The sequence below is a fragment of the Bubalus bubalis genome, chromosome 9, assembly GCF_019923935.1.
Source record: "Bubalus bubalis isolate 160015118507 breed Murrah chromosome 9, NDDB_SH_1, whole genome shotgun sequence".
In the NCBI taxonomy this organism is placed as follows: domain Eukaryota; kingdom Metazoa; phylum Chordata; class Mammalia; order Artiodactyla; family Bovidae; genus Bubalus; species Bubalus bubalis.
In genome coordinates this window covers 107,183,323-107,197,304 of record NC_059165.1, presented here as the reverse complement: position 1 = coordinate 107,197,304, position 13,982 = coordinate 107,183,323, and the positions used below count along the sequence as shown (strand labels likewise).

General features: G+C 55.5%; 1 protein-coding gene across 2 annotated transcripts in view; it reads right to left on the bottom strand.

Moving 5' to 3' along the window:
• WNT3A (Wnt family member 3A) overlaps positions 1 to 6,256 on the bottom strand; it is a 73,425-nt gene extending 67,169 nt beyond the window's left edge. The window contains exon 1 of one of the 2 annotated variants that reach the window (XM_025292139.3): positions 6,049 to 6,256. In XM_025292139.3, the coding sequence (XP_025147924.1) occupies positions 6,049 to 6,119 (71 nt within the window). In that variant the 5' untranslated portion in view covers positions 6,120 to 6,256. 2 annotated transcript variants of the gene reach the window in all.
• Between the last annotated feature and the right edge of the window lie 7,726 nt (positions 6,257 to 13,982).

The window sequence follows — 13,982 nt, the reverse complement described above, 5'->3', positions numbered from 1 at the left end:
GGGAGGAAGACCGAGGCAGAGCTGGCCTGGTACATGGCGGGGACCCAGCCCCAGAGCCAGGGGTCCAGTTGAGGGGGTTGTAAAAACAGTCAACTTATGTTTTCATGTCCCCAAGCACAGACCCAATACAGTTTCTGTTTTTCATAGGAAATATTCCACCCATTTATTCCTTCATTCACTTGTTCAACAAAGTCTTATCTAACAGCTATGCAGGGTGAAGGGCCAAGGTTGTGGGGAAGGATAACACATACCCCGTAGCATCTCACAGCCTGGTGATATAGGTGCCGTTCTTATGACAATGCCACAAAGCAGGGTTGGGGGTGGGCGGACAGGTTTCACAGGGATCAGGCAGCCTGGCCGGAGTCAGAGCCTTATTCTCCACTTCTTCATGTTACCCTAAGCATCCAGCCCAGTCTGGCGAGGAGTCATGGTCAGATCTGGGATGAGCTGAGCAAGGCTGGAGGAAGTGAGGTGGGATGCAGGGCACTAGGAGGGGCGGGCACGCTGTCGGGGTGTGGGGGGCAAAGGCATGCCAGGGTGGGCTCATTGATCCCTGTGTAACTGTGAACTATCCCAGCTGTGCCTAGCGGAGTTTAGGGAACTTACCAGGAGGACTGCAGGGCTGAGCTGGGAGGGGGAGAGGGAGGAGCTAGGTCTTGTAAACCTTGGATTCTCAGCTGCTATAGTGTCTGTGGGAAGCCCCCGCCCCCACCCCCCAACCAAGGCAGGCTGTTTCTTCCTCAGCCTCTTCTTCTGCCCCTTCGTGGATGGGCAGCTCACTACCATCACTCTCAGATCCAGGAAGCCTTTCCTATACTGAACCAAAATCTGCCTTCTGGCTACCTATAGCCTCTGCTCCCAGGGTTTGCTGGAGCCACACAGAAATCCGGTCCTCCTTACCCAGCAGCTTCTCACACACCAAACTGCAGTGGGGTGTTCCCCCAACACTTCTCAACATCAGGAGGCTCCAGTCCTTCGATTGCACTTGAAAGGGGTAAATACAAACTCTAAGACTTGGCTCAAAAATGCAAATGACAAGTGTTAGGTGATGGAGCCTCAAGGGGAATGATCCTTGACCTGGGCATGGCAGAGGCTGCCTGTTGTGGGGGCTTCAGCTTCTCAAACTAGCTACAGAACTTGGGTTTGGGGTTTTTTTAATTCCTAATCCATTATTATAAATTACATTAAAAGTCTGCTAAAATAATACATAACACATTTTTAAAACTGCCATAATTCTTCCTGAACACCTATTTTCAACTTCTGTTCGTATTTCTTCATGAACAACTATGCATGGATGGGCTCTGGTCTGTGGACTACGGTTTGAATATAACTGATACTTTCAGGGACAGGAGGTATACCCAAACCCTGCCTTTCCTGTCCTGGCCTGCATGATGGTGGCAGAACCCCTCTAGAACAGGGCAACTTCCGTCCTTCCAGGCTGGATATTTGTAAGTGAGACCCACCGTGAAAAGTGTGATTTTATAGCCTCTCCAGACTGTATTCCTCCTTGATTGTATTTACTCACCCTCTTCGCTGTCACAAAGAATTCTAGGAGATTTGTGCAAATAAAACAGAATCATTTAAAAAGATGACAAGAAGCCCAGTGAAATGCAGGGTTAGCTAGCGTGGGAGAAGCTGCCCCATCTGAGTCCCAGACAGAGTCCCGAGTGTGTAGGTGGCCAAGTCATATCAAGTTGGATGTGAGAGGTGGTTGATGCTTTTGCATTCTGGAAGGAGTGAGTACCATGGTGGGCTTTCAAGGGATCAAGATGATGCATACTCAACTTGGTGATATAAAACAAGATTTCTGGTCATACATATTTTACCTATGGTCATTTCTAACATTGCTCTTCAATAAAAGGATGCCCACTGGTGGTTCTGTGGAGGAACATTGTTCCCAGTAGCCTGAGATCCTACAACACCAAGGGTGTCAAACTGGCATCTGGATTTCTCTAGTTTCATAGGCTAGCTGGTATCATCACCAGTCTCAGGGCTGCAGGGAGAGAGAGAGGGACAGACACAGAGACCGGAAAAGAGAGAAACAGAGACAAACACGGAGATTCAGAGGGACAAATATAGACAGACAGAGAGAGAGAGATGAGGACAGACAGACACACAAGGAGACAGAGAGAGACAGACAGACAGACAGAGAGGTAGAGAGGGCACGCGCACATACACGGCGAGAGGGACAGACAAACAGGATAAGGTGAGAAGGAAGAATCAGGAGGAGGGACAGGGCTGCCCTGGGGAGGGGCCGCAGTGGGGCGGGGTCACAGAGGACGGCAGCTCAGGGAGTCTGGCTTGCTTGGGCCCTTCCCGGGTGAGAAGCCTCCGAGCCTTGCTCAGCCCTCCCAGGTCCCTTGTCGTCTGACACAAGCAACCTCCTCTGTGTGACTGCTCATCTCTCCCTTCCCCCGCTCCTCCTCACTCTCCCCCACACACCCTTTGAGTCTGCGGGTCCCACATTGCGCCTTTAGAGCTCTCTTTCTTTCTCCCTGAATTCCACACGCACTTGTGCCCCACAGCATCAGGGTCCACGGGGGGAAGCCTGTGTTCCACCTGGGACCGAGAAGACCCCTGTGTGTGAAGAACCAGTAGAGCCAACGCCAGGGAAGGTTGTGCAGAGAGAAAGTTCTAGAGTGTGTGGAGGGGTGATGGCCAAGCTGGCATTCCTTAGGGTCTGGATACATGCTCAGAGCAGGGTGTCTGCATACAAACAAGTGTGAGGTGTGGTGGGCTAGGGAGGGAGGAGAAGCAGTGAGAGTGGGGAGAAGCGAGAACACTGCATTGGGAGTCTGTCTCAGGCTGCTGAGCTGGCTCAGGGGTGGGAGAAGACTGGACGCGGCCTCACGGGGAATTTCTGGGGTCAGCTGGGGTGACATCCACTCCAGGTACCACTCAGTGCTGGGGAGCTCTAGGTACAGCAGAGACTGGTGGGGTGCTGGGTGGCAGGAAAGGGGAACCGACAGGACAAGGAGGGCCAGGCTGTCTGTGCAGGTAAAGACACTGCTGCTGGAGCTCCAGGAGGGTTAGAGGGGAGGGTGGAAGGGAGGTGAGAACAGAGGCAGAAGGTGGTGCGATGGGGCGTTGCATTCTGGGGCAGGAGATGAAGGGGCCTGGCTTTGCGGGAACAGGGCAGGGGAGAAAACAGGCTGACTCCAGGGTCAGCCCCAGGGGAGGGGAGGGGATCACAAGATGCCATCAGCCCAGACATGTGAAGTGGGCGGCAGATGCCTGTAGCACATCATCAGCTGTGTACTGAGTATAGTTCTTCAAGGCTTCTGTGTGTTCCCCTTGACCATGATGCCTGTTCTGTATTCACATAGATCTTTCTGATCAATTCTAATTAAACAAGAATTCAGTCTGGATCAGGGGAGTGAGGGGGAGGGAGCTAGCGCCTCCTGGTAGGTCTGCAGTACATGGCCCCGTGGGATGCTGGTGGCTGGCCTCTGGGATCAGGTGCCCAGGCCTGTGTTCTGTCACCTCCCAGGTCCCTTCTCTGGACCCCTCTGTCACACGAGGAGACCAGAACACACGTTCTTGGAGGTCTCTGCAACTTTCAACATTCTGGTCTTAGGGCTGTCTGTCTGTGCCTCTGCTGGGACCTTTGGACCTTGAACATCTAGGGTGAAGGACACTTCCAAGATGGTCCTGGGGAGGCGGTTGGCTCTTTAAATCCCCACGGGATGCAGCGCCACCTCCTCCTCCCCTTCCACCCTCCCACCAAGACTACACCAACTTCAAAGCCTAATTACTCCCAATTTGGGCTGTTTCCTTGTTTCTCCAGGTGAGGAAGTCCCTGTCACTTTCACTTTCATATGCAAGGAGTTGGGGGTGGGGTGGGGAGAAGTGATGAGAGCGGTGACTTAATTTTGGGGAGGGAAGGTGAAACGGAATACCAACTAGGGAGGCTGAGTGTGAAGGTGAGAAGTTATAAAGAGAGGGTCCCCCCCCCAACTCCAATGCCTCACTGAGGGGTGGGGAAGCAGGAGAGGGGGTGAGCAAGAAAAAAGAAGGAGCCACCTGTGGGAAACTCCATTAGGTTGGATATGAAGATAGAGTGCCTTCCTGCTGCTGTTAAACGCCATTTCTTTCTTTGTGAGCCCTCCTTTTCATTATGCTCATGTGCACCGTGGAGAGACCACATCCGTGCTGTGTCCAGATGGCCTGGGGGCAGAGGGAAGGAAGAGAGAAAAGTGCTGGTCCTCAATGAGCCTTGAGGTTGTGGCCCCCAAAGACGCTTCTCAAGAAACAAGAGAACCACTGAGTGCGAGAATCCTATGGAGAGCAAAGTGGGGCGGGGGGCGGTTCCATGGCACCCTCTTCCCTTTGGGGTTAGAGTTCCTCTAGACTCTTGATTGGGTGGGCCATTGAAAGGGAGGGGGTGGGGACAGGACGCCCCTCCCCACTCACCTGGAGAATGCCGGAAGCACCGAGCACGCCCCAGGATCTTTCAGATGGAACACATCTGGCCCAGGCGGAAGGGGTGGCATAGGTGTGTTGAGGGGAGCAAGGGCAGGGACGCCCAGGGCCGAGAGGACAAACATTCAACGGCGTTGGGTGGCCAGAGGCTGGTGACAGGGCCCTTCTTTCTGGAAGAAGCGCGGGGGCGAAGGCGCTTCTTCTAGCGCCCAGGAATGCAGCGGCGGCGGGTTCTAATTAGAGGCCCCCGCGGCAGCAGGCGGCCGAGGGCTCTCTCCGACGCGCTTCTCTGGTTCCCCGGGAGTCAGTGTCCCCGCGTTCGTAGGCACGCCCGCCGCAGCCAGGAGCTGCAGGTGCCGCGCGGGTGCGGGACGCGCCGGGGTCTCCGCAACACGTCCCCGCCGCCCCGCCACCTCTCCCAAGCCCTCGTACCCGCCGGTGCCTCCTTCTAGAGCCCCGCCCCGTCCCGCCAGGCTGCGCCTGGACCCGCGCCCCACACCTAGGGCGCCCCCGCTCCTGAACAATCTCGAAGAGAAAAATTATTATCGGATTAGATGTACTTCGGCTCACTCAGTCTCCCCCCGCCCCAACTTCCCCTCGGCATAATTATTATAATTCCAGGCAAGCCGTCGGAGAGAGTTCCTGGTGTGTGTGTGTGTGTGTGTGTGCGTGCGTGCGTGCGCGCGCATGTGTATGTGAAGGCTTGTCTCTGATCTGGGTCTCCTCCAGCGGCGCGTTCAGGCCCCTCGGCTCCCGTATTTCCCCCAGCTGTGTTCGTCAAATCTTGGGCATCTCAGAGAGCCCCTGCCCTCGCCCCTGGGGAGCTGGAGTGACCCTTGCCTGTGGGGACTCTACCGAAGTAGCTTCCCTCCTCCCCTCAGGATTTGTGCTGTAGACCCTCAGGACCTTCTCTTGGTTCATCTGCCCTTCCATCACCAGGTTTAGGAGGGTTTCACGAGAATGTGTCTTGTCTGGGCGTGGAAGACGTCTCGGATGTGGGTTTGCGGAGCCTCTCACTAAGGAGCCCTCAAACTCGATGCTTTCTCCCTCTTTACCTCTCCCGAAGCCCCTTCTTACATCTCGTTCGGGACTGCAGCAGGAAGACGCAGCAGGGCCAGGTGCTGGCCCCGGTGCGCCCGCCACTCCCGGCCGGGTCCCCGCAGTCTTTACGTAACTACGCTGCTTCGAGCTGTTCGGTCTTGTCTCACTGACTTTGCTTTAAGGTGTGTGTGCGCGTGTGTGGTGTGTAAGACATGTCCTTAAGGAAAGTCTCAGGCAGATCTCCCTCTCCCAGCTTGTACTCCTGGCTTCTCTTGACCTCGGGCTGCCCAAGCGTTCGTGCCACTCGTGTGGATCCAGTTTCTGCCTCTCGCAGCTCACTGCTCGCCCCGTCCGACGCCGGGAGCTCCTCTATGCCCGAGAGATCAATGTCCCCGGAAACTCCGCCACCCGCGTCCCAGCCCCGGCCCGAACAGGTCGAAAGTGGCCGCCAAGGAAAACAAACCACCCGCGGAACAGGAGGGCAGGGCAGAGCGCGGGCTCCGGGCCACCGCGGGGCCCTGCCCGAGGGGACGGTGACTGGGGGACGCACACAGGCCGGGGAGAACGTGAAGAAGGCTCACTCACCACCAGATCGGGTAGTTGCCCAGCGCTTGCTTCAGGCCGTAGAGGAATATGAAATATCCGAGCGGGGCCATCGCCGGGCGGGAGATCTCGGAGGGCCAGGAGTCCGCCCCGAGAGCGCGGGCGCCGGAGCGGGCCGGGCCCTGGGAGCTCGCGGGCGGCGGCGCTGGGCCCTCCTGCGGCCGCGGGGTGCGCGGGGTGCGCGGGTGAGCGCGGGTGCGCGGGCTCCGAGGGCGGCGCTGAGCCAGGTGGGCCGGCAGCCGGGCGGCGGGCCGGGGCCCGGGGCAGCGCGGGACGGCGGGGGCGGGGCAGCGCCGCGGGGGGCGCCCGCCGGGGCCGGGGCCGGGGCGGGGCAGGCAGGGGGCGGGCGGGGCCCTGGGAGCTAGCTTGGAGGCGGCTGCGGCGCCCGCCCCTCCCGTGGCCGCGGGGAGCGCGGGGGTGCCAGGGGTGTGCGGGGGTGCGCGGGTGCGCCGGCTGCAAGGGTTGCGTTGTGCCGGACTGGCAGCTGGCCAGGCGCGGCCGGACAGAGGTTACAGAGTCCGTAGGTATCCCCTCCGAGCTCCCGGGCCGCGCCCCCTCGGGGCTCATGGACGGTTCCTGAGGTTTGGAGCCCCGCGCTGCCTGCGCTCACTGTGGGACGCGCTGTCCCGCTGCCGATCCCGCTCCTGTGTCGTCGCGCGCTCTGCCCCTTGCCCTCAGGTGCTTGGGCTGCGGCTGCATTTCGTCCATCCCCTTACTGGTGGCCCGTTCGGACGAGGCTGGGCTCCTCGAGCTGCGCCTTGCTGGGAGCTGGGCCAATGGCGAGCGGCCAGGACAAGGCGAGGCCTGCCTGGGGACAGCTGCTGGGTGAGCATCTAGGGTGCAGCCACGTTTCTAAAGGTCACTATTGGGAAACAGCCCAACTCTGTTTAGGGTCCAGGTGTTGAGGTCTACACGTTCTCTCCACACACCACTAGGGAAGGGAACAGCAGTCCTGGCGCTTCTGGGCCCCAGTGACAGTGTAGCCAATTGCTGCCCAGGCTCTGGGACCACTGACTGCGGAGTCTGCCCAGGGCTGCTGGCTTCTTCAGCCAGAAGTGATTTCTGACAACTCGGGTAAGCCTTATGATTTTTGCTGATGGGGAAAGGGAAGACCAGAGAGGGTAAGTGACTTATCCAAGGTCACAAAGAGTGGCTAGCCAGTTCTCTAGCTCCTAGCCCACTGCAAAGCTCTGTTTGCATATTCATCTGTAGCCCAGGGAGATGGGAGCCAGAGTTATTTGGGGAGAGGAAGATCCAAGCCAAGAGGTCTTCCCAGTTTCCCTTCCCTCCCCCACTTTGTGTATTAGCAGGAGACTCAGTCAGTCTCAATGACTGTGAATAAAGGGGGGGCAGGAATCCATGCTACTGCTTTGCAATTGAGAGGAGAACTGTAAATAAAAATCCCAACTCCAGGCTCTTCTGTATTGTCTCTTCGTGTGGACCATCTGCCTCTCCAGAGCCCTGAGCCTTGCCTTACCATGTGATCTGCAGAGTGTGTGGCTCCACCAAGAGGCCCCTGGCTGGCATGTGGCTGCTTCTCAGGGCAGAGAGTGAATTAGTGACCCTACAGGTTTAGTACGGGCTGGAGAACTAGAGGCAGGCCATACCCCATGACATGCTGGCCCATCCACCTTGGTTTTCCCATCTGTAGCGGGTGCTTGTGGGGTCCTGCAGATATGGAGCAAGAGCCATTCTCTTTCAGGGAGTGTTGCCTTTTCCGGGCACTGCCAGTGGGATCCAGTTGAGTCTACACATGCCTGGTCCTTCTACCCCTCCTCTGAGTCACCGTGCCCCCTCACCCGCAGAGGGAAGGAGGGAAGAGTTTTGGAATGAGGCAGGTTGGGGAGTTAGCTCGTCCTCTTCTGGACTTCCCCTCTCTCTCAGTGAAAATCCCACCCAATTATCGCATTACTGGGGACCTGGGCTGTGGGCGTAGGGTGGGGCCAATCCTGATGCAGCAGGCTCCCACCCCGCTCCCCAACTGTGGGGCCCTGGGATTAGAGGCTGCTGGCTCCTCACACACAAGGGGAGTGGATAGCTGTGTCCTACCCAACAATGGACTGTCCCACTGTGACGGGCTCTGGGGAGGACGGAGCTGGTGGGTGCTGTCTCCAAAGTCCTGCCTCCTGCCTCCTCATCTGCCACACCCCTCCGGTCTTCCTTTGCTGCTTGCTTCTCTCTCAGTTGGTCCCTGCTTGCTTGTGACCCTGTGGACTGTAGCCCACCAGGCTCCTCTGTCCATGGGATTTCTCAGACAAGAATGGAATGAGTTGCCATTTCCTTCTCCAGGGGATCTTCCTGACCTGAGGCTCGAACCCGTATTTCCTCCTTTGCAGGTGGATTCATTACCGCTAAGCCACTGGGAAATGAATCAGCCCATTCATTTGGTCCCTGCTCTCTGCCTAAGCTATGTGGTAGAGAGGAAGAGAGAGCTGGGCACCCTGAGCTTGGGCAGCCTTCTATGGTTCAGGGAGAGACACAGAGAGAGATAACTGCTCTGATTCCTCTCCCACATGAAGACTCCCAGGTCTTTAGAGTTCCCTGAAAAATGTGCATCGCAGTGCGCCTTTGGGCGAGCTGTAGCCAGGGCAAGTTGCATGGTGGCGCCACGCTGGGGGCTTCTTGAGCTGGCCCTTCCCACATTCCTGATCTTGCAGGGTGCTTTTCCTTTGCTGCCATTTTGTAGTTTTTTTGAGGCTTTGACCTCAAACAGCCCATGTAAGTTTAGGGAAGAGGGGCAACAGCGATCCCTAGTTGGGTGGCAGGACCTCAGAGCAAAGTCTGGAGAGCAGTGCCACCCGAGTCCAGATGGCGAGGGCCACCAGCCCTCCACAGACCCTGTGAGGCTCTCATGGGGGTTGTGGCATGGAGAAACGGGGATCCCAGTGCCTTCTCTGGGTATCATAGAAGCCCCTTGAGAAGCCCAGGATCATGGGGATGGGGGCCGTCCCCAGGTTGGGGTAGTGAAAAGTACAGGGGCAGGAGGGGGATGTTTCCATTATAGCTGAGTCAGTGGGATTCTCTCCTGCCCCCTGATGTTCAGCTGGAAATTCTGCAGCCTGACTTAAGGACAGAGTCAGCCTTGTGGTGTGGCATGTCTGCTCTGTGCTGCTGCTCGCTGCTCACACTGGCCATGGAGTCTGGGTTCCTTCCCTGAAGGTGAAGGAGAGGAGGCCTTCCTGGCAGCGCCCTCTGCTGTCACACAATGGGAGCTTCTAGGACTGGCCCGTGGTCACAGGTCTAATACAACATTCTGAAGAATTATGGATGCCCTTGGAGAAAAGATTTTTTTTTTTTTTTTTTTGCCTCACCATAGATCTTCCAGAGGCCCCTTGGGGCTGCTTCCTTCCAGAGTCATCCCAGAGGAGAAGGAAGATATGGTCCCAGGAGCGTTGGCAGTCCCTGCTAGGAAATGGGGAAGGGAGGGCAAGGACCCAGTGTTGGGGTCGGAGCCCAGATGAGAGGGCAGTTTGCTTTCTGAGCTAGTGAACCCTCATCCATGGTAGCATTTGAATCCCAGTCTGGTAGGTACCAGGTAGAAATCCTTCCGGTACTGGGGAGAGGGCAGCCAGGCTTTCAGACATTAAATGCCTAATCATTCTCTTTCTTCTTTTTCAAAAAGTTGAGGGATTAAAAAATAAAGCGGCAAAAAAAAATTTTTTTTTAAAGTTGAGAGGAGGCAGGAGAGGCTTTGGGTAGCTGAGAAGCCCTGCAGCTGTGACCTCGGAGGGGCTACAAGAGGACAGGGTGAAAGTCTAAAGTCAGAGGAGGGGTGCTGTTTTTACCTCCAGGCCCACTTGGTTCTAAGCTCTTTCTGGCAGCTTCCGTGACCTGCCGTGGGGCTGTCATTACTGGGACATCTGCTCTTCAGAGGGAGGTGCTTATATTCAGAGGCAGAATTTCTGTCCATTTTCTCTTTTTTTTTTTGCCTCAGGCCAAAAAAATGCATAACAGTTTTGTTAAGCAAGTAGTTAGATCCAAATCGGAGAAGGAAAGGGCAACCCACTCCAGTACTCTTGCCTGGGCGGAGGAGCCTGGTGGGCTGCAGTCCATGGGGTCGCTAAGAGTTGGACACGACTGAGCGACTTCCCTTTCACTTTTCACTTTCGTGCATTGGAGAAGGAAATGGCAACCCGCTCCAGTGTTCTTGCCTGGAGAATCCCAGGGACGGGGGAGCCTAGTGGGCTGCCGTCTCGGGTCGCACAGAGTCGGACACGACTGAAGTGACTTAGCATAGCATAGCATAGGTCCAAATAATGTACTAGTTAGTAGCTCTTGGGAAAAGAAATTTATGTAAGTTAAAAGGAAAAAAATGCTATATTTATTTCATCCTCACATAACTGCAGTCGCTTACCCATGGGAAGCGTGTGGCTGCAGCCTCAGGTGAGACACTTTGCTTCCTGTTCTTCATCAGTTTTCACTTGGTACTTGCTTTCTAATCACAGCAAAAGCCAGAAACGGAGCTTCACAAAGGAAGATGCCATCATCCAAGCTGAGACAGAATTACCTGGAGCTAGTAGGTATCTGTCCTCCAGATGACCGTATTGCTACCTGTTCCTTGAACATTGGCAATATCCTGCAATACCCTGGGAATTTGCTGTGGCATTCCACGGCGCCTCGGCACGCACTTTGGGAACTATGAATCTTAAGTGCGCCGCTCATGAGATGCATGAGTCGTCTGGCTTTTCTGCTTCCTCCATCGCTCTCCTGGCTGCAGGTAGGCCTCTTCATGTGTCCTGCCTTGTGTCTAATCCTGCTGTGTGTGTGCGCTTTGGTCCTTACTATTGGCCCACATCTCTTCAACTTAGTTTGCAGTTTTGTTAGTGTTCTAAGAACCTCTCCTCTACAGTTCAAATCTAGTGAATTTTTCACCTCTTCTCGTCCCTCTGGAAGATTCTCCTGGTAAAGGCAGGCAGTCGGATGAGATGGCTTCCCAAATGCTCTTTAAGACAGTAACAACACCACATGCTCTGGGTGCCCAGGCTCTGCCCAGTGCTGTGGGGCCGTGGTCTTATCCACGCCTCCCGGAAACATCTGTCTCTGAAGGAGACAAGGAGGCAAGGAGGCTCAGTGATACTCATAACACAGCTCTCCCCAGATCCCCAGAAGGAATCACCACAGGACTGGGGTCTCAGTCTCTCTGAAACTTGCATATCTGTAGACAATGTAAGTCCTTCTGAGATTTGATTCCTCGTGGAGGGACTCATAATTCTGAAGGCTGCATGGCAGAAGCCTGAAAAGTTTATGGCTGGGATGGAGAGGGGGGGTTTCGGGTGGTGGGTCAGTAGGTGAAGAACCTGCCTGCAATGCAGGAGACACAGGAGATGTCGATTCAATCCCGGGTTCGGAAAGATCCCCTGGAGGAGGGCATGGCAACCCACTCTAGTATTCTTGCCTGGAGAATCCCATGGACAGAAAGGCCTGGCAGGCTACAGTCCACAGGGTCACAAAGAGTCAGACACGCCTGAAGCCACTGAATGCACAGGCATGGGATGGACAGGGCTCGCGTGGGGGCGTGTGTCCACAGGAGAACAAACTTGGTCTGTGCCTGTCCATCTCTCTGAGCTGATTCCTGTGAATGAAGGGTGAGGTACCTGGTGGGCTTGGTTCCCTGCCTTCTGGAGTCCCTGGAAAGAGCATTTGCAGAAGTTTAAGGAAGTCGCTTTGAGAACAAATGCATCTGTCTCAAGATAGCATCCCATAGCTGGCTCTCCCCTCACATGATTACCTCTTCTAAATTCCCCTGAGAGTTCCATTCTGATTTTGATCAGAGGCTCTGATTTGTGACCAGAACCTTAGGTCAGCTCCCTCCTTGTTCAGAGAAAGTAGGCTCAGGGTGAGTGGCAGAGGCTGAGGGTGAAAGGATTCTGATTTCTAGACCTCACACCCCAGGGATTCTTCATGCCTTTCAGGACATCTGCTCCTGGATCACCAAGAGCCAAGGCTCTGGATGTTGCATGGGAAGCTATCGTCAAAGGCTGGCAAACATCCCCGGTAACGCAGACTTCTGTGTGCAGGCCTACCTCCTGTGTCTTTCTGTCGGCACCCTGACTTTCCATCCCCTCCATTTAGGACTGGGAGTGCAGGAGATATGGCTGAGCCTGCTCTGGTTGCAGGGTGTACTCTTTCTTTTTTGACCACACCATGCAGCTTGCAGAATCTTAATTCGCCCCCGACCCAGGGACTGAACCTGGGCCACTGCAGTGAAAGTGCTGAGTACTAACCTCTGCGCTTCCAGGGAATTCCCAGGCTGCATTACCCTTGAGCTTGCCCTCCTTGGATGGCAGAGGCAGCCTGGTGATGTGGGAATTGCGGATCTCTGCAGAGGGGTGCGGGGAGGAGGAGGATGGAATCCAAGAGTCAAAAAGTAGGGCCACTGAGTTTTCTAACTCCCTAAGTAGCCACATGGTAAAGAACCTGCTTGCCAGCACAGGAGACTTCAGAAACACAGGTTCGACCCCTGAGTTGGGAAGATCCCTTGGAGGAGGGTATGGCAACCCACTCCAGTATTCTTGCCTGGAGAATTAAACGGACAGAGGAGCCTGGAGGGCTCCATTGCATAGCATCGCAAAGAGCTGGACACAACTGAATCGACTTAGAATGCAGGCAAGCAGCCACATGCTGAATTCTGCTTAACAGAATGAATGAACTCTCGAAATGTTGGCATCACTCAGTCACAGAATCGTGGGGCCCAGAGCTGAGCCATCGGATCTCGGCATCACTGGATTCTCAAAGCAGGGAGCCACATGTGGAGTCTTAGAACCATAAGAAAAAATAATTTTAAAATCAGCACCATGGACTTCCTGGAATCCCAGATGCTCATCGTGACCATTAGGATCTGTGCATTAATTGTCCCGGAATCTTGGCTTCCTGTGAGGCCTAGAAGCCTGACTGAGGCTTTGCTCACTTGCAAAGTGAAGGTGTTACGTTATCCCAGCCATTCTAACGTGCTAAGTTTTGTGTGATCGCTTCCCCGTGGTGCCGTTAGTGTTTGAGTAGCCGCCTGCCAGAAGTCCTCTTCTGGGACAGCACTGCCACTCTGTGGAGATGTCGAGTGAGGCGGCCTGGGTAGGACGCTCGGGGCCGCTTGTAGGTCTATCACCTGTAGGCGGTGAGGCTTGGGCTCAGCTGTGGATGGAACAAGCCTCAGCACCTGCCCAGCCTTTGGCGCCCGCAAGACTGAGTGCAGCTGATCCTCCTCCTGGGAATGGCAGTGACCTCAGTCCTGGCTGGTCTGAGTTAGGCAGGTGGTGAGAGTCACTTGATCCCAAAACCACTCGAGACACGGTGCAACTCTCCTCAGGATGTGAGTCAGAACTGAGGCCCAGAGGAGTTGAGTGCAAGATCCATGGGGCTGGCATTCAGAGGGTCAGACTCAGGGTCTGGATGTCTCCTCTGTGGCATCCTTGCTGCCTCCCTGTCACTCAGCCTCTAACTCCTTCTGCACTCAAGATTGCCTTCTCCTTTGGTGCACTGAACCGTCCGCATCATCTCCAGCGCCTCCACCAGCGTTGGTGGGGGAAGCATGCTACCATTGGTCTCCATCTCCCTGGGTCAAGAGAGGCTGGGCTGTTGCCTGCACACACCTCCAAGTCGGGGTTCGCGGGTCAGAAAGGGTGGGGCATGATCGTAGGAGCGTGTGAGTAGGGAGGGCAGAGGGGCTGAAGCTGTCCAAGGTCCTCATGAGCACTCCCTTTCCCTTTTGCTATTCTCTGGCTCCAATGAGACTTGACAATGTGTTTCCTATGAGGCCATCAGCCTCTTGGTAGGCCTTCTCCCTGTCTCTCTGCTTTGCTGAGACTCTCCACCTAGCATCCCCACCTCCCCCTACCAGCACAGCTCCTTCTTCCTGCTTTCAAAAGGCATTCCCCTTCTCTCGTGTTGTATAGCAGGTTTTACAAGGAAATGGATGCCAT